Consider the following 26,447-nt stretch of genomic DNA (forward strand, 5'->3'; position numbering starts at 1 on the left):
GTAAAGTCAGCTTCCGAGTATTTTGTGTGTATTCAAAAGCGTTCCCCTTTCACCGAAAGTTGTCTGTGTACTTTTAACCCTTTTCGTGACAATCACGCAATGTGAATACTTAATTCGGTGCGGTGAATCATGGGTAATTTTTAACGGTCGTCAAAAAGTGATATTATAAAATAACTACCCTTGTGCATGCTTCTGTGAATAGAAATGTGTTTGTTTTAGACACGTGTTTGTTGATTGTGTTTATGATTTTGTAGGCATGTGTAACAAACGCTACGCTATGTAGTATTTTTGTAAATTTTTATTAGTAAAATTTACTAACTCCACATTCTTACGGCAGGCAAAACTTGACAGCTTTTACCCCAATCTGGATAATATTGGCGTTAAAAAATAACTCAATTGTAGAAAAAATGATACTATGGAATTTTAAAATTTCTTCTGTATTTTTTACTAACCTGTTATACATACGTTTCACATAGTTTTCGTGTAAGCGGTCATTTTTTATATCCCCTATCTCGTATCCGATCGTTTTTATACTTTGCCATATTGCTCATTTTGGTCATTAATATAAGTTAAGGTATCATCCGCACTTACGATGGTGAAAAAATATCGTATTAGACACGTTTGAAAATACTGCATCGTATTACTCGGTGACGTTTATCTGTCACATTCATCATTCAGATCGGTAGTTTCATTACTTTTCGCCGTGCCATCTCGCTGTCAAATTTTAATTATTTAAACGCCTATAACTTTTTCTTTTTTCACTCTTTATTTTATAAAATTTGCTTTATAGGTTCTCGTTATCTCTAATATATAAATATTTATAGTTTTGTGGAGGCTTGCTGAGCCAACGGGCTTGGGTGTTGCCACACCGGCCTTTATACAGGGTGGCAACACTGTTCGGTGAATCTGACAGAATGACGTTTAACCCATAACCTCAAATCAAAACAAACTTTCTAACCAATACAGACTTAATATATGTACACAGATCAAACAGTGATAGTTTTATTTTTTTACATCTATATACATACATACATATATAAAATTGAATATCTGTTTTTCTGTTTGTCTGTTTGTCTGTCTGTCTGTCTGTCTCGTATACGCTCCTAAATCATTCAACCGATTATGATGGAACTTTCAGGATTTGTTGTATGCATGTCCGGGAAGCTTACTGTGGAAAAAAAAACGGGAAAAAACCTCTTAATAATAATATTTATAATTACGATTTTACCGACGCGAATGTTTGAAGCGCTATTGTGTAGTCAAGGAAATGTGTTTGTTGGTAACCACGTTACCAGTTGGTTTATGACGACACGGCGTTGAAGAGACGTTAGTAGAGCTCCAACCATCACTTGAAATGGGAACGGTCAGGACATTATGATGTCTTTTAATAATGCTATGTTCCTATGCAAGATATATAAAAATATCCTTTGCAATAAAATGGTTTGACTAGTTTGTGTAAAATAAATGTAATTTTATAGCACTTTGTTTATTTATTGAACTTTCCAAAAGCTTTGAGAACGACAGTAATAAGTAAATAAAAATTGAAAAAGATATATGTATGTAAATCTAAAATCTATCCTTAAAGCCAAAGCTAAGCATTGTCTCGTTTATATACTTTTTCTATAATTCGTATTTTCTTTACGTATTTTATTTTGTATCAAAGAGTGTAGGGTATCGAACTGCTCTTTGTTCATTCGGAAATATTGGAAGTAGCGCTCAGGAAATTCCCTCAGTTCTTTACAGAGTTTATGGTATTCTCCGTACTCTATACGCTTTTGATTTATGGGGTGTACCCACCATCTCTGACTTCTTCTCTGTATTCGCATGAGGAACAAATATGCAGCTATTGCCCTTCTTGCCCTTTGTGACAACATCCTCGTACGCAGTGAACTGACAGCTACGTAGTGTGTAGAATGGTCAACGTTGCGCCTCTGTACGCCCATGCAGCGTATCCAACGGACTCCGTCATATACTTTGGCGCAAACACGATACGTGCGCATCAACGTACTCGGTGGAAGAGCGCATTTATTCTAGCATTTCAATGCATGCCGGGTTCAGCCAGTTTAATGATAAAAATAGTAAATTTAAATAAGAAAAAAAATAAAATACTGCTATTTTAGATATTTGGGATAGTATGATATATTTTTTTATATCAAAGATTACCTTATATTCGATCATCAATTTATTCCATTCATCTTATTATGAGTTGGAATAAGTTTTTGTATATATCTGTTTCAACAATATCAAAATGTCGATAAGTATAGAAAAAAATTAGTTTTAACAAAGGATACTGGAGTTCTGGAGTTCTGGGCAATAGACTCGCCACGGTAAACCTTTACGTGCCTAAACAATAGACATTGAGGGGTACACACGGCAAATCAGATTATTCTGGAGTGACCAGTGGTTCGGTGTGGACCTCTGGAATCGTTGAATATATGCTGTGAAGCGACTTTGAACTTTCATTTGCATCCTGAGTTCATCCCTACGCAACAATATTGCGACTTTTATAGTTAATTATTGTTTATATACATACGTATGTATAACCAAAATAAACAATTAAACTTTTTAAAAGTAAGCTGTTATATGCAAGGGTCCAACAGATCCACCGTATATGTTTGTGTTAGAAAATTGTATAATCCGTACTATTGTTAGTGATATTTATATAATTTATAAGCTTACAAAAACCTCACAAAACATAGGTTATAGTTTTTGAAAAAAAAATCAACGTATGCGACTAATGACGCTGATTGGTGTCACCGGCCGTAATTGTTTGAATCTCTAATGAAGTCAATTGGTGGTGCCTGATGGTGATTTGTTAACATTGCGTATATTTCAAACGAAAAAAAAAAGTATGTTTATAATAAAAACAGGCAATATTTACGAGGATGATAGGTAGATTAAGATTTCTCATTTTTTTCATGTATAGATATTAAAAATTGTATGTAAATCTTATGGCTAGCATTTTCTTCTCGATTTTCCTAGTTTACTTTTATTTTATTAAACGACTAGCTTGTATAGCAACATCGAAATAAAATCGTATAAATCAGACGATTCCAACATCTAAACGATTGGGCCACGTCTGCATTTTACGAGTTTGACGAGGTGGAACCGTTTCATATAGGCTGTGTCTATTTTTTCACAGAAGCGTCTGGTTTAGATTTCGTACTTTTAACGAATATTTATTTATAAATAAATACAAACGCAACACACGCGGATAAATTTCCACACACATCATCAAAGTGGATCTGATCTTTACCTAATCTATATACATACATACGTATACATATATAAAGTAATATATACAAGCATTGATAGTACAATAGAGACATCTATGAGCAATCAGAAAATTTTTTATACACAGCCAATTTGCCGGAAATTCATTATGTAGGTAGTAATTTATAAGATTTAACAAATTTGAGAAGTTAATAACACGAATTAGGATATCTATGTATTTATTAGACCCGTTACAATAATCAAGCTGGATCGGTCGATCTGTGTTTTAATAACCACAAAAAACCACTGCAAAATCGGTCGATCTGTGTTTTAATAACCACAAGATCTCTCCAGTAGCGTATTTGGACGGGACTTGAGCCCATGACCTCTCTACGTAAATGCAATATACATAAAGTGTTATATATGTATGTATACATAGGTACATACATATTTCTACATATTTCTTCCTTTTAATTTTTCTCTTAGCAACTGAAACGATTACGATTGAACTTTCAGGATTTATTGTATGCATGTCCAGGAAGCTTTCTGTAAAAAAAATAGGCTAAAAACGGGAACGGAAACGGGAAAATCGGGAATTAGTGGCATTGCAACGCAATAATTTCAAATGTTTTCGCGTCGCGACCTGCGTTGTTAGGGTGAAATAAACAAACAATTGAATAATTTAAAATGTGTTTGGTGCCTGCATTTTTCAAATGGAAACGGGAACGATAACGAGAACGGGAACAGGAACGGGAACGAGAACGGGAACGGGAACGCAACAGGAACGGGAACGGGAACATTAACGTACACCCGTCGCATTGGAGCAAATCTGTAATGGCGAGTGTGTATTGATTTGTGACAAAAAATAAATAAATAAATAAAAGTAAAACTTAAATAAAGAGGACACCTATAAGGGGAGGTACCATTTCCGGTCAACCTAAAAATTGGAAAAATATTTACGTCATGTCGAGAAAAAGTTTCAGTTCGATAGGATTAACGTTTTCATAATCTTTTCTAGATCATGAAAACGTGATTAGTGATCGATTTCGAGTTCGAATCAGTCAAAATCTCGAGTTCGAATTTTCGCATGATCACAAAACTTCATCTATTGTTACTATGTACAAAGATAAAGTAAAAATAATAAGGCGTTAATCATCTGACAAATAATATAGAAATGAAAAATAGTAAAAACATAATGGATAAGATAATGGATAAGAGAACACTAATAAAAATAAGTGAAAAACAATATTCTGAATATTTTTAACATTTTTTTTAATGTATTTGTGTTTCATTAAGCAAATTGCGTTTTTGCTACTCTTTTTATTCCTCAAATATACATACATATGTAGGTCATGGACGGTACAAGCTCGATTTTTTTAATGCCATCGGCGAAATTGACAGCCGCAGTTTAATTGCTATATGGAAAACAAAACCAAATGTAAATACACTGAACACGGTCTGGGATAAAATTTAGCTGGTAGAGTTTTATCTTCTCTTTGCTGCTTGATTGCTTCCTTTCATTTGGCTGAACGCTTCGTTGCTCCTCTCTCTCGTGTGTCGACGCCGAACTTCTTTATTTTCCGCCGATTTTCTCGTTTTTCCGACGGCGGCGACGACGACGACGTTTTGTTTATCTTGGATTTTCCCTTTTAGCGTCGTCGCGCCTTTTTTGCGGCCATTACACGACTCTGTCCCGGTATATTATTTTTTTCTTCTTCTTTTCGTCCTCAATGTATTGTGCTAAATATCCGGTCCTCTCTCGGCCAATACGGACATTCGATATGACTTTCGGACGCGTCATCCGAAACTAAAAGACGAAATATTACGATTTTATTTATTTTTTGTACCCCCTCGACATATTCAACGACAAATATGGCGATGGAATAATACCGGACAAATATTTTCTTTTTTTTTCTCTCGTATTCTTCAACAGTTAATGTATGCCGCTATCTATTTTTGTCGAATTCAATTCGACATCGTATTTAATGCTTGTATGTACATATGTATGTATATCGTACGGAATACAATTCATATGTATTGTTGCGACGATTTGAAGTTAAGTTGAGAACAATGTGCAGGAAATGAACCCTTATCAAGTCTTGTACGTTCTAACTTTGAAGATTACATATTAATCTATTCAGGTACGCCTTTGAATAATAAGTTGCGAAAAGAGGTTCTGCTTGTATTTACAAAGTAGATTAATCTAACTTCACCGTCACCTCTTCATATTTTTATTTAAAATACATATACTGTCGTTTAAGACTAAAGTTATATTTATATTATCGAGCACTACAAGTCAACGCCCGACACAAAAGTGCATGGAAAATATTACTTCTATTCATAATATACAGCAGCGCACGTTCAGACAAGATTTGGCCGAGTGCAAGGCAAAATCTGCTTACATATACATTCCATGGCCAGCAGCATGGCTCGGTGGTTGCGGTGATTCTAAGTACCGAGAGGTCGCCGGTTCGATCCCGTGAGCTTTTTTCGATGTTAACCTTTAATGCTGCTGGTCAGACTTGGATATTTGTGACTCCAAGTCGATCGTTTCCTATCACAGTTTGCCATTTTACCTGATTTCATTGTTGAAGGAGTTTCTCCGTCAAATTGGCAAAAACCAACCTACCCACTATGTCACCACTATTTAAATATGATTTCAAAAATTTATTATCTATAACATAGATGTCTCGCTAATTTTATTATACATATACATACATATATTATTTTTATTATGCTTATATGTCTGGTCACAGTGACGCGTTAAAGTATTCTGTAATGTCACTGTGGCTAATATTTAAATAAATAATAATAAATGAATAAATGTTATATGTATGTACATCACAAAGCGCGACGATACGGCACAATATTGCTTGCAATATCGACTCGGCGATTTTACAATATTGTTTTTGTCGTATCGTCGAGTCCAAATTGTCAAAATATGATGTTTCCGAAAATATTCATTTGCGCATGTGCACTTTCGTTAATACGTGTGCACTCGCCACTTCAGCATCTTCATGTAATGTGGGACTATTTTAAAAGTCGTCAAAAACCCCGGTTTTGCTTGATACGTTACGTTGACATGTACTAACAGAGAAATATTATATTAACAGAAGTGGCTTTAAAGTCTGACCGCTACGACACGACACGACACAGCAAAGTTGATACAAAAAGCAACGACTGACGCATAGTGCGTTCAGATCTTTTGGCGTCATATTGTTGTCAAGTGACGATTGTCCACATACAATCCTAAATAATTTTAGCATCAGTCGTATTTGATGCTTGGTGCTCGACGTATGTCCGACAAAAACTTCTCTGTTTGTTTATATTATTCGCAAGATGTGCAAGCAACGGTAAAAACTGCCCAATGCATTCAAAAACACACAATAAATAACATGGGATACATTTTTATAAGTAAATTGATGCGATTGTATTCCGTGCGTTGTAGCGTATTTATAGAGACGTATCGCGTAATATTGACAACAACTATTTATTCGTAAGGGCCCTTCTATTATTATTACATTTCTCTGTGTACTGCTGTATAATATGAATATATTGTGTCGTTTACTGCTGTAATGTATACGCCACGTACATTTTGCGTAACACTTGAATGTGTCCATATAGAACATATTAAATATTTTTTTTGATCGAAGTTAAATCAACTTATGAAAAGCAGCCACACCAGAACGTCAGTCAATGCAACATCCTAAATAAGTTCACAAAAAAAAAGAAAACGTAATCGATAACGTAAATTGCCCTCATCTGCGATACGTCGGCAATAAAATTCAGGATCGAAAAGTCCATCAGTGCAACCAAACGCAAACGGTGCGTTCGTGCGAGTTGACCGTTAAATCTTCGACATAACTAACCTTCGGCACGAACCGTCCCTAAGTACAATCCACGCATTAATCGTCGGCCATTAGCGGAGGGTGGGAGGGATGAACGAAACGGGGGTGGGTGGGGTAGGGGTTGTAGAGGTCCGCGGTCAATTGCCGTCGGCCTTGCGGGTTCAGGGGCCTCCGGTGCCAAGGGCCCCATTTGTCATGCGGGGCCCAGGATTTTCCGCAAGAGCGAGCCCTGCGAAGCACCCGCGTGTAGGTTTTTCATTATTAATTTCCCCCGGCGCGTTCGCATAATTGCTTCCGACCCCTCCCCCACCACCCCCCGTACCCCTTGATGGTTGAAATCGCGTGACGTAATCTCTCAAATGTGTTGAAATCGGATGTTCAAGGTTGCGGTCAATGTTGAATGTGTTGTTGATTTGATTGGACCGCTATTGACAAAGAAGAAGACATTAAAGATATGTATAGCATGCGTTTGACTCTTTTTGTATTCAAAAATTCAGTGGCGTGCGGTAAAATTCTCTCTCTTTTTGTCGTACAGCCTTACTTAATGTGCGTGAGCAGGATACAAGAGGAACAGGCTGTTCCTTTTGTATCCTGTTGTTGAGCGACATGTAAACTGTATGCACATGGGGAAGGTCAACATACATACATATATGGAGTGAAATTTTGACAATTTTAAATGGTCTATTATATAGATTTCATACAGAAGATTTGAGGTATTGAATGATCAACACTGCGTGATATCTTAACCTTTGAAGGACGGAGCGTCAAGATCGAACAAGTGTCCCGAACCGGGGTCGAGTAAGACCCCAGTAATTTTTAATCAAAATACAGCGTTTATCAATACAAATGGGTTCAATATATATATTTTATTAATCATTTTATTTATTTATTTATTTAATAGTTTTGGACCATTGTGGCATTACAGGAAGAACCTAATGCGCCACAATGTCCTACAATTGAAAAACAAGTAAACTGTAAATAAAGGAAAAAAGCAAAAGCAGAAAACATGGTAAAATAAAATAATAATAAAAAAAGTAACAAAAGGAAAATAATAAATCATTCAGAGAGGAAAAAAAATAACAAAAGTGTAAAAATCAAAAATAAAATCCATAAATCCCATTCTTTGTTTACACTGAACAAATTTATACATCAACAACAAAAAGTTTTAGTCCTATAGCATGTTTTTGACTATTTTTGTATAAAAAAATAACGACATGCATCAACATGCAACCGCACATAGGTAAGGCCAACAGGCGACTGCATGACTCAATAGCCACGCGCCAAAAGCGACGAAAACAATAGCTTTCTCTTTCTCTCGCATTGATTCATCGATCAACAATAATATGCAAGCGAACAGTCAAAAACATGACTTATCGCTACCGCCTTTAAATCATATGTACTTTTTGGAACGTAGAAATATATAAATGTATTTTTTTACGACGTACCCCTTTTCTAAATCATACAAAATCTATTAAAATAAATTTCTTGTAGTTCATTCTAGGAATACAAGAAATATAGGGTTTATATGTAGCTTTGAAAACTACATAGTTATTACGAAAAACGTAAAAATTGGGGCACTTGTATACCCCACTTTGGTGAGGGAGGGTTAAAAAAAATTATTTAATCTTTCATTGGAACGTGACAATATGCATCACCATTGCGACGGCTTCTTCTAAACGAATGAAAAATGAACCAACTGAACTGTTAACTTTATTAGCTCTTTTTTCCCACACGTGGTCCTGTCATCCGTCTTCCGGCCTTAGGACCACTTCGTCACCGCAGCTTCCGCCCACCTGTCAATTGCACACGTCTACTTCAAGAGCCAGAGGATAGGGTGGTGGTGGAGAGGGGGCAGGGGGTTTATGCGCACTTCCGGTACGATGGCACTCCACTCTATGGGGTTGATAAATGGCCGTTTACCGCGTGGCTTCATACGTGCTTCCTATCGTGACGTGTTTGTTGTCGCCGAAACAGGAATGGCCATCACTCACCACCATGAATATGGTGTGTCTCGTTTATTGCACACGTCTGAACATTTTTACCTGTCAAAAGAGTCTCTGAGCCGCTACTCGTGTGTATTTGTTATGGTGGCTCGTTTTCACTTTCCGCTCCGTGAGATGTTGAACTCTTGAACTCTTTCAATGGTTCACTCTGTGTTGTATTTTTATATGTATGCGTGTTTGTTTGATTCTCGAGTTCTTTTTATATTGATTGATCCTTGTTTTATGTTAAGACTAGTGCTTTAGTTCGGTCTAGTGTCTACTATTGTATGTATATCAAGGGTGTAATTATCATTTGCTTTGTTTTTGTAAGGCTATTGAGTTGCTCAATACTGTATTGTATGATATGTTCGATTCGGTCTCCGAGACGAACCAGAATGTTAAATTACAGAAAACGCAAATTTCGGAAGGCAAAGATCGAAAATCGAAAGATCTTAAGTCGAAAGATCAAAAAAAGGGTGCATGGTAAACGGTACATACTCAATTAATTTGCGCGGACAGGATACAACAGGAACAAGAGGAACAGGCTTTTCCCCCCGTATTCTGCGCGCGCACATTAATACGGGAGGAAAAGCCTGTTCCTCTTGTTCCTGTTGTATCCTGCTCGCGCAAATTAAGTGAGTATGTACGTGAGTATGTACCGTTTACCATGCACCCTTTTTTTTGATCTTTCGACTTAAGATCTTCCGATATTTGTGTTTTCTGTAATTTAACATTCTGGCTCGTCACGTAGACCCGTTCGATTATATCGATGTTTTGATAAATACATACATATATAAATATTAAGTCAGTTGTCTTAGGATTTAATTTGTTTATTTTGATTCTTCTCTTATTTAAGACTCACAACTACAATTATGTATTATTATATAATACATATGTACGTATATTCCTATTTAATTCGTTCTATATTTTTTCGATTTGTATAACATTCGCTGGATATATCTGCTCTATTGAAACATTACGTCTAGAATGTATTATAGATATTTTCTTTTATTATATCAATGGCTATTATCAATATTTCCTTTCATTCAATAACGGGTTTTATATATGGATTTTATTGTATGTAATATTTTTTTGCTTTTTATATCAAATCAAAGTATATAAAGGATTAAAAAAAATTAAACGTATATTAATTTATATCTACATACATACGTTTGAATACTGATTAGATTTTATTTTGATAGGTTGAATTCTCATTTCAATCAGTTATTGATTGATGAAAATTCATACTATTCCTGTAATTATCTAATATATAATTTCGAAAGACACTTTTTATGTAAGTATCATTGCTTGGGAACTTTTTAAACAATACAAAGTTTCTATGACGACAATTAAAGTGGTTGAATGTTATATTTTTTTCGATTCAAATAAATTTATTACAAGAACAAATAAATAATTACTATTAGAATCGCCATATTTACGCTGTTTATATTACAAATACTAAGCGAAGCCGGGTAAAACAACTAGTTTATTATAAAAAAAGAAGACAAAAGCTATACAATAAAATTTTGTATTAAAACCGACCCAAATGAGTATATTTTGATAAAAATATAAAAGCAAACTCACAACTGTTAATAATATTGTATCATAATAAGCTACGATTCAATCATTCAAACTTGCATCAAGATCAATCTAATTGTGTATTTAATATATAAAATATGTTAATTGGTTTGTCCGCAATATAAATCTACAGTTTTCAATTTAAGACCAACAAATTTGATATATGTAATATCTAACTTATCTGCAGCTTAAAAAATTTCCGGATTTTCCGCCAACTTTGGTCAATTCAGCTATTATTTATAACACTATTGAGAGATTAGATAATAATTGTAATGATCGCATATTACCAATACTGTACTCGTAACATTGTATTATATAACATTTGAGGGGAAGCTAAAATCCGCTGCAATCTTTTTTCCGATCAAGATGAAAATTTATTTTCCTCCAACTCCCTGCCATTCGTTCGGCTTTTTCCTCTCCTTAGTAACGTTACAGTCGTTTACAGCGAAATAATTGTAAATATTCCGGCGAAATATACGCTTATTTGTGGTCGGAAGAATTATAGCCGTTGCCTGGTCGAGCGTTTTTTCCCCTACACCGTGTATTGATGTAAATGCGAGACGTTGCGAAAAAGTAAATAAAATACACACTTATAAGAGCGAAATGTGTATAAGTCTATATTATATAAAAGCACTTTTCGCGAGTAAATAAGCGTCCGAAAAGCAATGAATAAATTTAACAATAATGTCGAATCCGATGCCGCAGACCGAGCACAATGTGTGCCGAGAAAAACTATGTATGCTTATGGGTTTTTCCTCGAAGTGAAAGCCTTTTCCCCGGTCGTGGTATGGGAATTTGGGACGACCGTGAACCCACCATGGAAGACGACCGGAAGCACATCTTGTCACATGCGGGACTACTAAAGGTCTCGATGGAATTTTCGCAGTTCGGCCGCCGGAAAAACCACTCGCTGCTCGGGAAAACCGATTTTGCCTCCGCTCGACAATTGATTCAATTTGACGTTTTGATTTGAAGTACGTATGACCGCCTCTCTGACAAGGGTTTTCCTTTTTTTCGTTATTCGTCTTCTTCACACGAGGTCGAAATGCATTACTATAAAATGTGAAGGATCCTTGGGATTATCCAGTGCTTTTCAACGGATGGCTCGGGGATTCTAATTAAACGCTTGTTCTTTAAATAGGTTGTTTCTTAACCGAATTCAAGGTTTTAAACCGCCCTCGGAAATAGCCAATTAGGTTCATTCTTTTTCTCGTCTTATCCTCGAAAGAAACATTCAAGTTAACATTCTAACAAATGTACATAGCTGTTTTATACTACATTATTTCTGAATATATAATATATCCTAAGTTTCTCAATCAAATAAAAAAAAATTCAAAAACCTATCATAAATTCTTATAAAAGTTTACAATACATTATATTCATATACATATATTATAATAATTTTGACTAAAGACCTATTTAAAGTCGATAATTTAAAGCAAATAGTGTTTCGGCAACATGGTAGGATGCTTTAACCCACAAAAATGTTTCACTATTGTCAACCTTTTTTTTTTGGCCTGGAGCTTTTTAAATAACAGTAGACTATTACCATTAATTTACAAAGCAAGAGAGCAAAAAAGCATGGTTGACAATAGTAACTAACAGTAGTTAAACATTTTTTTTGCCGATCTTCGGTTATCATCAGAGGTAGGCGTTGACTTGATGCTTTTCGCACAAAAAATGGTTCACTTTTGTCAATTTCTTAGAAAAACCATGCTTTTTTGCTCTCTTTCTTTAAACACTAATGGAGAGGTCTATTGCTATTAGAAAAGCATCCGTTTTCACCGAGACTTTTGACAATTTTATTAGTAGGGTTAGTGATTCTTTATATAAATTTTAGTTTATTCCATGATGCCATTACAGGTTGTCCCTGAGCGACACCTATGATATCAATCTTGTACATATATAAATTTGAAATAATTTCCAAATGGTGGTGATAAGCAGTAGGTAGGATGGTTTTTGTCAATTTTTGAAGAGGAATCGTTTCAACAATGAAATCAAATAAATCGGTAAACTCTGATAGGAAACGATTGACTCGGAGTCACAAATATCCAAGTCTGACCAGCAGTACTACATAATTACTCGGAATAAACTTTTTTAAATGAGCTCAACCCAGGATTAGAACTCGGGAACCTCTTGGTGTTTAGCATTAACGCAACCTAGCTTTGCTGTTGGCTGGTAATTTTTTTTTGTTAAAATCTTATACTAACGGGATAGGAAACGATTGACTTGGATTCACAGATATCCAAGCAGTACTTCAGAAGTACTCGGAATAAACTCCTTTCAATTGAGGTCAACCCATAGCTTGAGCTCGGGAACCACTCGGTGGTTAGCATTAACGCAGTCTAGCTTTACTGCTGGACAGTTAGCTTTTTTGTTAAAATGTAATACTAACGGGATAGGAAACGATTGAATTGGATTCACAGATATCCAAACAGTACTACAGAAACACTCGGAATAAACTTTTTTAAATTGAGGTCAACCAATGGCTTGAACTCGGGAACCTCTCTAAAATCTAATACTAACGGGATAGGAAACGATTGACTTGGAGTCACAAATATACAAATCTGACCAGCAGTACTACAGATATATTCAGAATAAATTATTTTCAATCGAGGTCAAACCAGGCTCGATCTCGAGAACCCCTCGGTGGTTAGCATTAACGAAACAGTTTTACTGCTGGCTAATTAGTTTAACGGGATGCTATTTTTGGAAAATAAGTTTTTATATGAATTATTTTTATTTGCCATAATAAATACATGGATATAGAGAAAGATTGTTTCGACCGTCATGTAATTAGCTTTATTGATAAAAATCGAGCCCAAATACCCCATTTCCAGAATTGGTTGAAATCAGCAACATAGGAAGAGCGCTTCACGATACAAATAAAAAAGTTTGAGAAGCTCCATTCCACGTCCCTACATTAATTTCCAGGTCGTATCGCGGGGTCCGATTTGGTAGCCGTGTCGCGTTCCAGAATCGAGCGGAAAATTGGCCAAATCGGATCAGCACAATAATGGCAATTTCTTTGGTATTTGAACAAAGCACCCCATTAGGGCTTTATTGGCCCATTGCTCTACCGAGCCGCGAATTACACAAAGCAAGCGTAGGAGGGGCGAGCTTTCAACCCGTGGAAATTGAGTCCCTCCATATTATATTATATTTATATGTGAAGAGGCTTTAGAGGAGGGCCCTTTCTACCAGAATTAATAATGGCCGGAGTAATTAAGCGACTTGGCGCCAATTTTTCTGTATGGAGATGGCGCCGTTTGAATTAATGATTCTCTGCGTAAGAGCTTCTGGCCGTCTTGGGTATGTCATTGCCTTTATTTTAAGTGCCTAATATATATTTTCATTGATACTTAACGTTCGATTTTGAACATCTATACGTCTATACAACAAACACTCATTAAAAAATTTACGTCGTGTCGATAAAATTTCAGGAACCCATACTAAGTTTCAGTATCGGTTACTGAAAACACACACACACACACACACACACACACACACACACATTTTTTTCTAGATCATGAAAACGTGATCAGTAATCGATTCTGAGTTCAAATCAGTCAAAATCTCGAGTTCGAATTTTTGCATGATCACAAAACTTCATCTATTGTTACTACGTACAATATTACAAGTATTCAAATATTTCTGTATTCAAAAATACAAGTATTTTATTTTATTTTACATAGATTTACCAGGAAGGCTTGACCAGGAAGACCCCAATGTGCCTTCCTGGACAATTAATTACAAACAATGCAGCATTTTATTATTATATAAATCACTGTATTTGAAGAAGCTTAGTAAACACGAAATAATAATTTATTTATTTATTTATTACAGAATTAATCCATTAAGACATCTATGGATTTAGATTTTGTGCATAATTTTTACAAATTATAAATACAATAAATACAGAAGATTTGTGACAACAGGAAATATGAGTTTCCTTCTTCCTAATTGATATGTATGTACTTACTGAATTTTGCTGAATTGTTTAAAAATGCTGCAAAGTGATCACAGACGCCTTTGTGATTGTTAATTTTATTTTTTTATTTTTACATAGATATATATATATATTTTTTTTTTTTATTTCATACCAGGAAGGCATTACAGGTAAACCCCAATGCGCCTTCCTGGCCAAATTACAAACAATACAGCATTTTTTTATTATATACATAAGTCGCTAAATTACGAGACACTGACTTAAACTCGACAATTAACGAGACATCTATGAATTGTACCTACATTTTTATTGTAATATTTACATTAATCATACTCAAATAGTGGTGACATAGTGGGTAGAAAGGATTTTTAGCCAATTTTTAATCGGGAATCGTTTCAACAATGAAATCAGAGAAAATTGGCAAACTCTGATAGGAAACGATCAACCAGGAGTCACAAATCCTGGTCTGACCAGCAGCATTACAGATATACTCAGAAAAATTCTTTTCAATCGAGGTCAGCTCAAGGGATCGAACTCGGCGCCTCTCAGTGTTAAGCAGAAGCTTAACGACCGAGCCACGCTGCTGACATATATACCAGGAAGGCATGACAGAAAGACCCCATTGCGCCTTCCTGGACAATTTATTACAAACAATGCAGCATTTTATTATTACATAAATCACTGAATTTGAAAAAGCTGAATAAACAAGAAATAATAATTAATTAATTAATTAATTGCAGAATTAATCCATTGAGACATCTATGGATTTAGATTTTGTGCATAATTTTTACAAATTGTACATACGATAAATACAGAAGATTTGTGACAACAGGAAAGATGAGGAACCATTTCAGCAATGATTAGATAAAATTGGCAAACTCTGATAAGAACCGATCGATTTGGAGTCACAAATACCCCCAAATCTAACCAGAAGTATAGCGGATCGATCCCACTGATCACTTGGTGCTAAACATACAAGCTACCAGTGAGCCACTAATGTACTGCTGTAAGTATTATTACATTTCGGGAGATCAGTGGGTACGCATGTAAATTCGGGAGATCTTGAATTTACATGCGTACATCGATGTTAACAGCATCGCCAGCATGTAGCCTCGCGAATCGGCGTGTACCTACGTCATAATCGTATGTATGTATGTATGTATGTACAGGCAGTCGATAAACCCCATCGCGGTCCAGACGGCAATGTTCGAGAGTAAAAGTATTAGTTATCGTCGGAGTTGATGTCGGGGCTTGTGTTTCGCCGAGAAGTGAGAGTAAATTGGATAAACGCTCCGGTTCGTAGCTCGCTTAATTCGTAGCAAATTTAATAACCGGTCGTATCGCACTCTACGCCATCCGGTTTATGGACTCTCTACGCTTATTATCCTTATCACGACCGGTTATCTTTAATAAAATAATGCTCGGCTTGCTCGGGGGTGTTTATGGCGGTCGCTAAAAACCGATACCTTCGAACGCCCACACCCACGAAGTTTTAACCCGAAACTGGTAATTAGTAATATATTATATATCTGTGTATATTGTGAAAAATAGTACCAAAAATGTTTTCGACTTATGTAAATATGAAATATTTTTAATATCAAAAAAGTTCTATTTCTAATATACATACATACATACATATATTCAGTTATTTTATCAAGGTAGGCTAGTTATCAATACAATTTTTTTTATTAATCCACAAGAATAGTCGAAATTTAATTTTTTAAGTGGAATTTTATTTAATTCTCATATAAAGACAATTTATAGTTTATTTATTAATAGTTTTTGACCATTGTGCCATTACAGGAAGAACCAAATGCGCCACAATGGCCTACATTTAACAAAGATATAAATACAAGTAAAAAACAGAAAAATTAGAAAGCAGAAAACATGGTAAAATAAAATAATAATAAAAAAGTAACAAAAGGAAAATAATAATACAATTAAAATAGTATATAAAAATTTACAAAAGAGAAAGAAATAGTAAAATAAATCAAACAAAATATGAATAAAAAATAAAATCACAGCGAGCCCCAAATGGAAGAGAGTAGATTAAGATACCACTAATACATCACAATAATATATTATCTATTTATTAATATATTATTAATAATTATTAATAATATATAAATAACAATTTAATATATTATCCCTATTAATTCAATTCAGATTCGTCTAAATACGAGCTAATACTACTATGAATTTTTAGCTCGCAATTTTACCGATTTAAAATTCAGCACACTTCCAATTAACCCTTTTAAACGAAAACAAAACATAATAGTGTGGTCAGAACACTATCCCAATAAACATGTCTCAATAGAAAATACTCAATATAAAATAGTATTAGCAGTGGGAAAAAACCCCAAGTGAAAATACGTAATTTTGACTTTTGATTTGAACTGGATGACTACTGGAAATTGACAGATTTTAAGACATCGACCGAACAACACCAAGCTTTTAAAACCACATATGTATATCTCCGATTCTCGAGCCAATCAACATTTTTTATTACCAGATTTGTGTTTACTGGGCATAGATCTATAAGAAAAGTCTCGTCTCTGAACCATTTTTCGTGTCGAATAGCGTTATGTTTTCATGATCTAGAAAAAATGTATGTGTGTTAGTATGTGTGTCTGTGTATTTTTCGAAGTGAAACTTAGTATCGGCTACTTAAATGCTTATCGATATGACGTTAAATATTTTTCAATTTTTATGTTACCGGAAATGGTACCTTCCCTTATAGGTGTCTTCTTTTTTTAAAGTTTTAGCATTCAATTATCTCCCAAACCGCTAACCGAATCAGACTGAAATTTTTTTGCATGTAATAGAATTTATAAACCTTAATATTTTTTCTCAACCGGAAGTAGTACTTTTACTCTAGAGAATCGTGGTTCTGTATGTTTTTAACATAAAAACTTTGACCATACAAATCCAATATCAACCAATACACTTATGTAACTGTAAATAAATCACAAAATTTAAACTAAATCATTCAAACAGTTTAAAAATTCACAGATACGGAAGAAATATGTACATATGTAGGTCTTCTAAAGATAGAATGATAGTTTTGCCTGCACCATGTTTGTATTATGGCATATTTGTCAGTATACATATTCCTTGAGAATTTAACCCCCGGGAAAATTCGAGAAAATCTGCCAGGGTTTCCCTCAAACAAAACACGTGTCACAGCGTCTCACGGTATTCAAAACACATCTTGTTCTTTGCAAAGCGCCAAAGCGGGCTACGACATATTTATATACAATATTATACGCTTGTGTTTCTACGAATCTATGCAGATTCTGCCAAGAATATTTTCCCCCTTGCGCTTCGAGTATTTTCACCGAACGCTGAACAAATCGGCTTATGCGATCATATATTTTCCGCAATAAAGCGCACGAGTATATTTTAGTCATAATAGAAATCATTTGAAAGCTTATGTGAAGCAAGAAATTTAATGCTGATGTGAAGCATCCCCTTATGTTGAGGAGTTTTCCGGGAAATACAATGCATCCGTTCATTTTATAATTGGGTCAATTATTGTTTACACGGTAGTTTCGCTTTGTTTTGAGAGGCGACGGATGAATATTAATATTGACCTTATTGCATGTTTTGTCGTTAAATATAATATGGTAATATATTGCAGAGTATTAATCAATATGTAAATGAACATGAACAAAAGCACGTTTCCGGTAATAACTAAATTTTGATTCAAATTATTTCGATGCACAATATAAATCTTGTAAATTTGTACACTAAAATTTAGTGATTGTAAACAGAAATAAAAAACGTTACTCTCACATTACATGAACTTTCTTTTGTATATACGAAAAAGATTCACTAATTTAGATACATATGTTAAATATTTATTCGATACCAATTGTGTAGTATATGACATAGCATTATTATTTTTGGTTTAGTTTTTGTAAAGAAGTGTGTTTTTTACGTACTATACAGTCGTACGGAATGATTTTATATGAAATTTAATGACATAAATTTTAAACATAAGTAATATTATACATATAATAATAAAAAAGCCAGCCGTATAGCTCAGTAGTTGCGATAATGCCAACCACCTAGGGGTCGTTGATACATTGATATTAAAATGGACGATTCAAATACTAGATGTTATCTGGATATCGAATATTAAACCTTGTAATATTTAAATAAGGACCAAAGTAGTATTAAATTTCAACAAAATCCTAAATCTGGGAAATTTAATCAAACTGAATGTATTGTAGTTCAAGAGGTCAATCATGTCCTCATACAAAATATATTTGAACATTTGGATAAAGGATTATATTATATGTTTAGTATTTATTATTATTTCAATATTATTATTATTAATAGACTATAGAACTTTCATTTGAAGATTGGTATATATTGAAATACACATGGATCACTCCAATATAATTTATATTAAAGTGCTTCAGAACAACTAGGTATTTCAAATGGTATTTAATAGAGTCGTAACTTCATGATTTAGCTGACCATTTATTTGTCAACAAACATTAACGGCAAATAAGAGTTTATAAAAAGTTCACTTTCAATTTATTTAAGAATACTTGGGAAAGGCGGCATTGCATTGAATGGTTTGTTAACACATAAAGTTATACGAAAATACAAATATTATATAAGATATTCTTATATTGTGATTTTTTTGTTTCTACAAAAAAAAATCACAAGCAAAGGAAACCGAAAAGAATTATAAACAACTCAAAATAGAAGAAAATAAAATAATACAACTGAAAAAAAAAGAAGATTGATAAATTGAAAAAAAATTGAAGAACTACAAAAACCTATTTATTTTTAGTAAATCTTCAAATTTATTTTTAAAGTGGTTTAAGTAACTTGATTTGATAATTGATTTGATAGACTATTCAAAATTTAGCCACTTTAATTTAAAAGAAGAATTATTTTGAAGTAAATATATTTTCGGAGTCTCAGATGATTGATAATGTTAAACGTAAGGGATTTATCATAGGACAATTTTAATTTTAATTTACAATTTTATAGAATTAAATTAGATTACCTCTCATTCTTCTTATCTCCAAACAAAGGTAAAATAAACAAAACGATCATTTAATGTGTTGCAACTTATCAAAATCTCATATTATGATAAGCCTTTGAAACTTTCTATCGAAATGTGTGAGGCATCGTAGCATTTGATAGATACACGATAAACCTCCAACAGTTCATCTCATCCTGAACAAGTCACGCCCTTATCCTGTAGAGGTCCTTTTATTGTATAACGAGTAAAAACTGGGATAACACGACAGGACGTACATAATGGAGATCGCGTACCACGGTTTACCACGTCTGCATCGAATGGTCACGACCCGTTCGTTCTAAACCCTCACGTGCCTATTTTGGAATTTGCCCAAAAATAATAAGAATCCGAGGAAAATTTTCCGAAAATAAACTTCGGCGCGAAATTCCACCATGTTTTCACCCTCGAAAGCTTTCCCTTGTTCGACTGAATTTTCCCTTCCCGGTGCAGCTTTTTCCCGCCTGCAACTTTCCGCTATCACCGTTAGATTTATGACCGTACATAAATAGCCGAGTCGCGGCGAAAATAAACCCAAGGGTTAACGCTTTCATATCGTAAATATTTCATCCGGCCATTTGCGACCCCTCTGTATTGGGGCGGGTCCGCGATAATTGTTCCGATAAAACTATCGGTCGCCTTGTGTCTGGTTAAGTGCGGTATAACTCGTTTGACCCGGATTCGATTGGTTAACCTTTTGTCGTAGGCCACATCGTGACATTTGGCGAGTGCATTTAAATGCATCGTCTTTAAGGTGGTCATTCACATGTCTGCAGACAAATTGGCAGACAATTTGCGAACGATTTCTCCTTCATAGCAGTTTCCAAAGACTAACACATACAACTTAACCTCACATCGCAATAAAATCCGCCGAATTAAGTTTATTTTATTTTATTTAATTTTTAATTTACAACAGGTAGGCCTAACATGTAACTCCAATGCGCCATCCCGGGCAGAAACATTGTACATTTGGTACAAGTATTATTAGTATTATACAAAATTAATAATTAGCCAGCAGTATGGGTTAATGGTAGCGTGTATGTTTAGCACCAAGTGATCAGTGGGTTCGATCCGCCATGCTGCTGGTTAGATTGGGGGTATTTGTGACCCCAAATCAATCGTTTCTTATCAGAGTTTGCCAATTTTATCTGATCATTGCTGAAACGGTTCCTCAAAATTGGAAAAAAATCATCTTTCCTGTTGTCACAAATCTTCTGTATTTATTGTGTGTATAATTTGTAAAAATTATGTACAAAATCTAATTCCATAGATTTCTCAATGAATTAATTCTGTAATTAGTTGTTATTTCGTGTTCTTAAGCTTCTGGAAATTGATTTATGTAATAATAAAATACTGCATTGTTTGTAATAAATTGTCCAGGAAGGCGCAATGGGGTCTTTCTGTCAAGCCTTCCTGGTATATATCTGTGTAAAAATAAAAATAAATATCAATTAACAATCACAAAGGCGTCTGTGATCACTTTGCAGCATTTTTAAACAATTCAGCAAAATTCAGTAAGTACATATCAATTAACATCCACAGAGACATCTATGGTCGTATTTGTAAATTTAAACAATTAAACAATTCAGCGAAATTCGACATTGCTGAAAACCCGAGATTTGCGAGAAAAATTGTAAGGTTGCCAATTTTTTAGAACCGTTGCAATGAAAATCAGATAAATTGGCAAACTCTGATAGGAAACGATTGACCTGGAGTCACAAATCTAAAGTCTGGCCAGCAGAAACCAGTGGGATTTGAAACCATGACCACTTGTGCAAAGCATTATATGGTAACCACTAGTCTATTCTGCTGGTTTATATAATCGCAGAATTGATTATAACAGTGTTGAATTTGACAAAATATACTTGAGAAAGATATGAAAAGGGATGTCGTAATTTTTATAATCACGACAAGTGTCGTAATCAGAGACCTTACGAGCGATATTTTCGCCGATAAATCTTTCTCCGTGAATATCCACTATTACTTTCGCGTGCAACTGTGCAGTTTTCTATTTTTGTAATTCTCGGCGTTTCGCCCTGAATGTGTAAGGAGTTCTTTTTTCACTGAGGTCATACTAAATATAGATTTAATTCAATTATGTGTCACATTCTGTAGGAAATCTTGTATAACTTTGCATTTTTATTAGACAGCCTTTTATATGTGCATGTATACGCTTATGTAATCCAAATTTATATGAAATCAAGTCATTGCCAAGATTAAATCGAATTTCGTATGCACATTTATTATTTACATACATATGTACATACATAAATATTACTGAGGGCGAAATAAATTCTACCGTGTTATATATATTTAAACGTAGAACTACGTATTCTATCACTTAGTATTTCTCGCGGAAATTTTATTTTTATGTCAATCAAACATGTACACTGCCTCTACAGATCGCTACCAAGCATCGAGTGTACAATACATACAATACATACAGACACAATTCAAGCATTTATAGTATTTAGTATAAATTTTATACAATGCGAATTCGTCATCCATATGGAGAAATTTTTGCAGCTTTTTATTATACAAATCGGCTAACTTCAAGACGCCAATTCTGATAGGAAGCAGTCAACCTGGAGTCACAAACCAATGTCTGGCCAGCAGCTACTAGTGAGAATCAAACCGTGATCACCCTGTTCGAAAGTATAATATTCTAACCACTAGTAGAAGATAAGCATCATTCTTGCTTTACGATTTTCCGTCTAGCTTACATATGTAGATACATTATGTCAAAAAGTAATATATATACGTAAATCAGAAATATTATTCAAAAGTACTATATTTGCAACAATCGTTACGTTTTATATCATAAATTTTATATATAAAGGCTCCTACCCTACTTTGAAGCCATTCTCAGGATGAGAGCGGCCTCTTTACGTTATCGTGTCTTTGTATCGTTAAATTATATTCTTGTTGCTGCAACTACTCATTTACGTTCGTCACTGTATATTCGGTGAATGGAATTGATAAATTGACCAGCATAAATTATTTTTAATTTGCTAATTGATTATTTAAATTATTTATATGTATATTATATTATTATTATATGTATTTTATCATTTGTATTATCTAATAATATATACTGTTTATAAAGAAGATAGGGATAGCACTATTCTCCATATCGTCAGGAATAAAAGATGATATATTAGTAATCGTGGCACACATTAAGAATTAGTTTTCAGTGGAAAGTATTCAATAATAAATAAATCAATATTTTCCATAAATTAATTATTTTTTTACTGAGAATATGCTAAGATGTGTTGCTAATCTTATCGTAAAATGTTTTTATGGCGTGCAATATATTATACATTAAATACATGTTAAGTCTTAATAGTGTTGTTTATTTGACAGGCAATTTTGATATTTGATATTTATTATAATCGAAATTGTTTATAATATATTATTGTAATTAAATTATAGACTAAACGGTGAATAATGTTACACAATAATATAAAATCGAATTTTATTACATTTGTATTAAAATTTACGACATTTACGAAAGCGTTTACACAACAGTAAGCGGTTTACCGCTCACTGTGAACGTTGACACATTTATCTATGTATAAACAATATTTGAATGGATTATTTCAATATTACTTTGCAGGAACGCTTTCGGATACACTGGTAAATAGAGTTGTTTTCAAGATATTTTGATTTCCATAAAAATAACTCGTTCTTTTCTTTGTCTTTTCTCTGTTTGCTTTCGACTCCTCCTCTTTCCGGGACTTTGTCGCTTTTGCTTGGACGTCTTCCACGTATTTTAGCATTGCCGAGGCCTACTTTCTGCATCGATTCTGACGCCTCTTGCTCTTCCTGTTGTGTACACACTTTTTTTTCTTTTGTGTGTGCAAAAGAATATAAAAGAAATAATAAAAATGAAGCGATCGTAAGTTACAATGTATCTCGCGCGAACACAGGGGAATCGGTGGTAATTTTTCACCGCGCACGGAAACGAGACAATTTTTTTTATATACATACATTCATATAGACATTTTTTTAAATGTCATACGAGACAAGAGACACGCGCGCACAGTTTCGAAATTCGAAATGTGTATATAATAGTAATAATAAATAATGAAATAGCACACGGGGAATTTATTTTGATTTATGTGCGAGTGCGTACGTCGTGACGTATTAATGTAGATAATATATAGTGGCGATCGTGCGAGCGTGGAATTGTTCCCTATTATAAATGAAAAATGTGGCCTTCAAAAAAGGGTTAACCTTAAAAAAAAACCAGGAAAATGTATGGAAAACTTTGAACTTTAGTCTTGCGTCTTCTCAGTACGGCTTTTGATTAGTTATATAAGGAAACGGTGCCATTCAGCGTTATGATCCAATATTTTGTATTGTTTTCATTAAAATGTTTCAATTTTTATATAGAATATCAAAGTTCCAGCTCTTTGATTCCATTTCCAAATTAGCGATAATGAAAAAAATAACAAATTGTGGAATTAATCAGCATTTAAAGCTACGATAATCAGTTTTGACAGAACTATAATTTTGCAACTTCAAATGCCGATTATTTCAATTACTTACCACTTATTTTGATTTGATTTGCTTATAATTAAACATTGAAAGTTAAAGCTTTAGTTTTTAATATAATTTCTAACCTAAAGTTGAAAATAAAAACATTTATTTACATTTAAGTGAAAATACTCCTTAGGATTGGGTCATAATCGTTACATTTCATGTACTTTTTACACTCTATTTTTTAATATTCTTATCTCATAGGTATTATAATATTTTACGATGATCTTTATATGTTTTTCTTTTTGTTTTAGGTAAGTTCTACTTTTCATAACTGCAAATGCGATAAAATTTCCACGGAACACTGTATCGTACATCGCGCGAGCTTTTCAATGGTAAGTTTGTACATTTTATGTAGGCAGTAGATTTATAAGACAAAGTGGATCTTTGTTATCTTCCCTGTGTATATATACATATATTTGAGTACACTGTGTTGGTTTAAAAAGCGTCTTTTTGGTAAGAAAATCCGTTAAAATTACGTTTTCCACAAATAACTTTCCGTTGTTTAGAATTCGTATTAAATTATACGCTCAGTGTTTTCCGTCGAATAAATAAACGAAAACAATGTATGTATGTAAGTAGCTACAGTTCCATTTAAAATAAGTGCAATTAAGCTGACTTTTAATTACTTACTGGAGAATATTAAAAATTTTACATATTTTTAATACCTTTCAGAGTATTAAAAAAATATGAAAGACTGCATTCATGTATTTATGTAGATAAAACTTACATGCAAAATATTTTATAAAATTTTTTGTACACTGATGTAGTTATTTAAGTTTAAGTTTGGAACATTGTGGCAATATAGGAGTCCCTAATGCTTCACAATGGATGATAAAAATAAAAATATAACATACATATGTACATACATATATGTACATATGTATACACCGACAAAAAAAACATTTATACATAATCATAAAAAACAATAGAATTATAATAATAGAAGATAAAGTAATAATATCAAATAATAAAATATAAACTAGGGGATGTTTTGCACCTATAATCAGCACCAGCCGCATTCGTTGATTAATTTTAGAATAAAAAAACGCTTCAATGTTTTGAAAGTATAATAAAGTTACACCAGAAAAGTTTTTCAAATAGACTATGATAATATATTGGATTTAAGCGTTTGATTCTTCCATATTGATGGAAAAAAGATTATCTTATGTAATTTCCGTTCGGAATTTCAACACGGGAAAAATCGACTCTGAAAAGCTTTTCCGCCGCAAAAATTCTTATCCGATTCAATGTCAGATTGTCGTCGCACATTTCTCTCAACTTTTCCAATTAAACCAACTCTTCATTATATGTACATATGTATATTGAAAATAGTATCAAAAGAATAAACCTTTGGCAATTCGGATTCCATATTTAAATAGATCAACTACCAGTTTGAGGAAGTGTAGTGTATATGTATGATATATTTAAAGGTTTTTTGAATTTTTTTTTAAATCAAAACAAAAATAACAATTTTCTTTTGGTGTTTATATTTACATACATTTATTTATTAAAGTTTGGACAATGGTCGAAAACAAAATACAGAGAGTTAAAAATAAATATATATATATACATGTGTACATATACACAAAAAAAAAACATTTATACACAATCATAAAAAAACTGAAGCATTATAATAGAAGCATATAAAATAAAAATTTCAAGTAATAAAATACTAAGTAAGGAGTGTCTTGCACTTACAGCCAGTACCAATAAATAAGAACCAGCTGCAAATACAAACCATCCCTGCGAGGCCAAAATGTAGTAATATATCATGTCAATATTTTAAAGAAGCATTACATAAAATCGTCAAATTTTGACAGGAGATAAATTATCTAGATTGTAATAGCATCCCAGATTACGTCAGCAGCTATAGAAAATTACGCGAAATTTAATAATATTATTATATATCTAAAGCTATATTAAAAGCTTTTCGGAAGCATATACATTAAGGATACATAATATTTAAAATAAAATTTATCAATTTTCATAATATATCTTCGCATTCGTAAGCTTTATAAAACTATTGAAAATTTCCAATAGATTTTAAAGCGTAACATCAGAGTTTCAGTTACTTATTTTAGATTACCTAAATACAATCTGCTTTACGTCATCGACTTTAGAGAGTCTCTAATTAATATTATATATTAGATTTATTATGAGCATTTATAAGAATTTTAAATAGGTTTTTGAGCTTTTTTGCATTTAAAAATCAAAAATCAGTTACTTGTTTTACATTTAAACAATTTAATTTCATTAGCAGAACTCACCAGAATAACAGAAATCACCAGTCT

At 33.3% G+C, this 26,447-nt stretch overlaps 1 protein-coding gene across 1 annotated transcript in view; it reads left to right on the top strand.

Annotated features, from left to right (window-relative positions):
- The window catches only part of LOC143920364 (uncharacterized), a 144,678-nt gene extending 119,630 nt beyond the window's left edge, over positions 1–25,048 (top strand). Inside the window, exon 3 of the mRNA XM_077443236.1 lies at positions 24,408–25,048. Within this exon, the coding sequence (XP_077299362.1) occupies positions 24,408–24,411 (4 nt within the window). The 3' untranslated portion in view covers positions 24,412–25,048. The remainder of the gene's footprint in view (positions 1–24,407) is intronic.
- The last annotated feature ends 1,399 nt before the right edge of the window (positions 25,049–26,447 follow it).

Source organism: Arctopsyche grandis, chromosome 12 (genome assembly GCF_051622035.1).
Source record: "Arctopsyche grandis isolate Sample6627 chromosome 12, ASM5162203v2, whole genome shotgun sequence".
Taxonomy (NCBI): domain Eukaryota; kingdom Metazoa; phylum Arthropoda; class Insecta; order Trichoptera; family Hydropsychidae; genus Arctopsyche; species Arctopsyche grandis.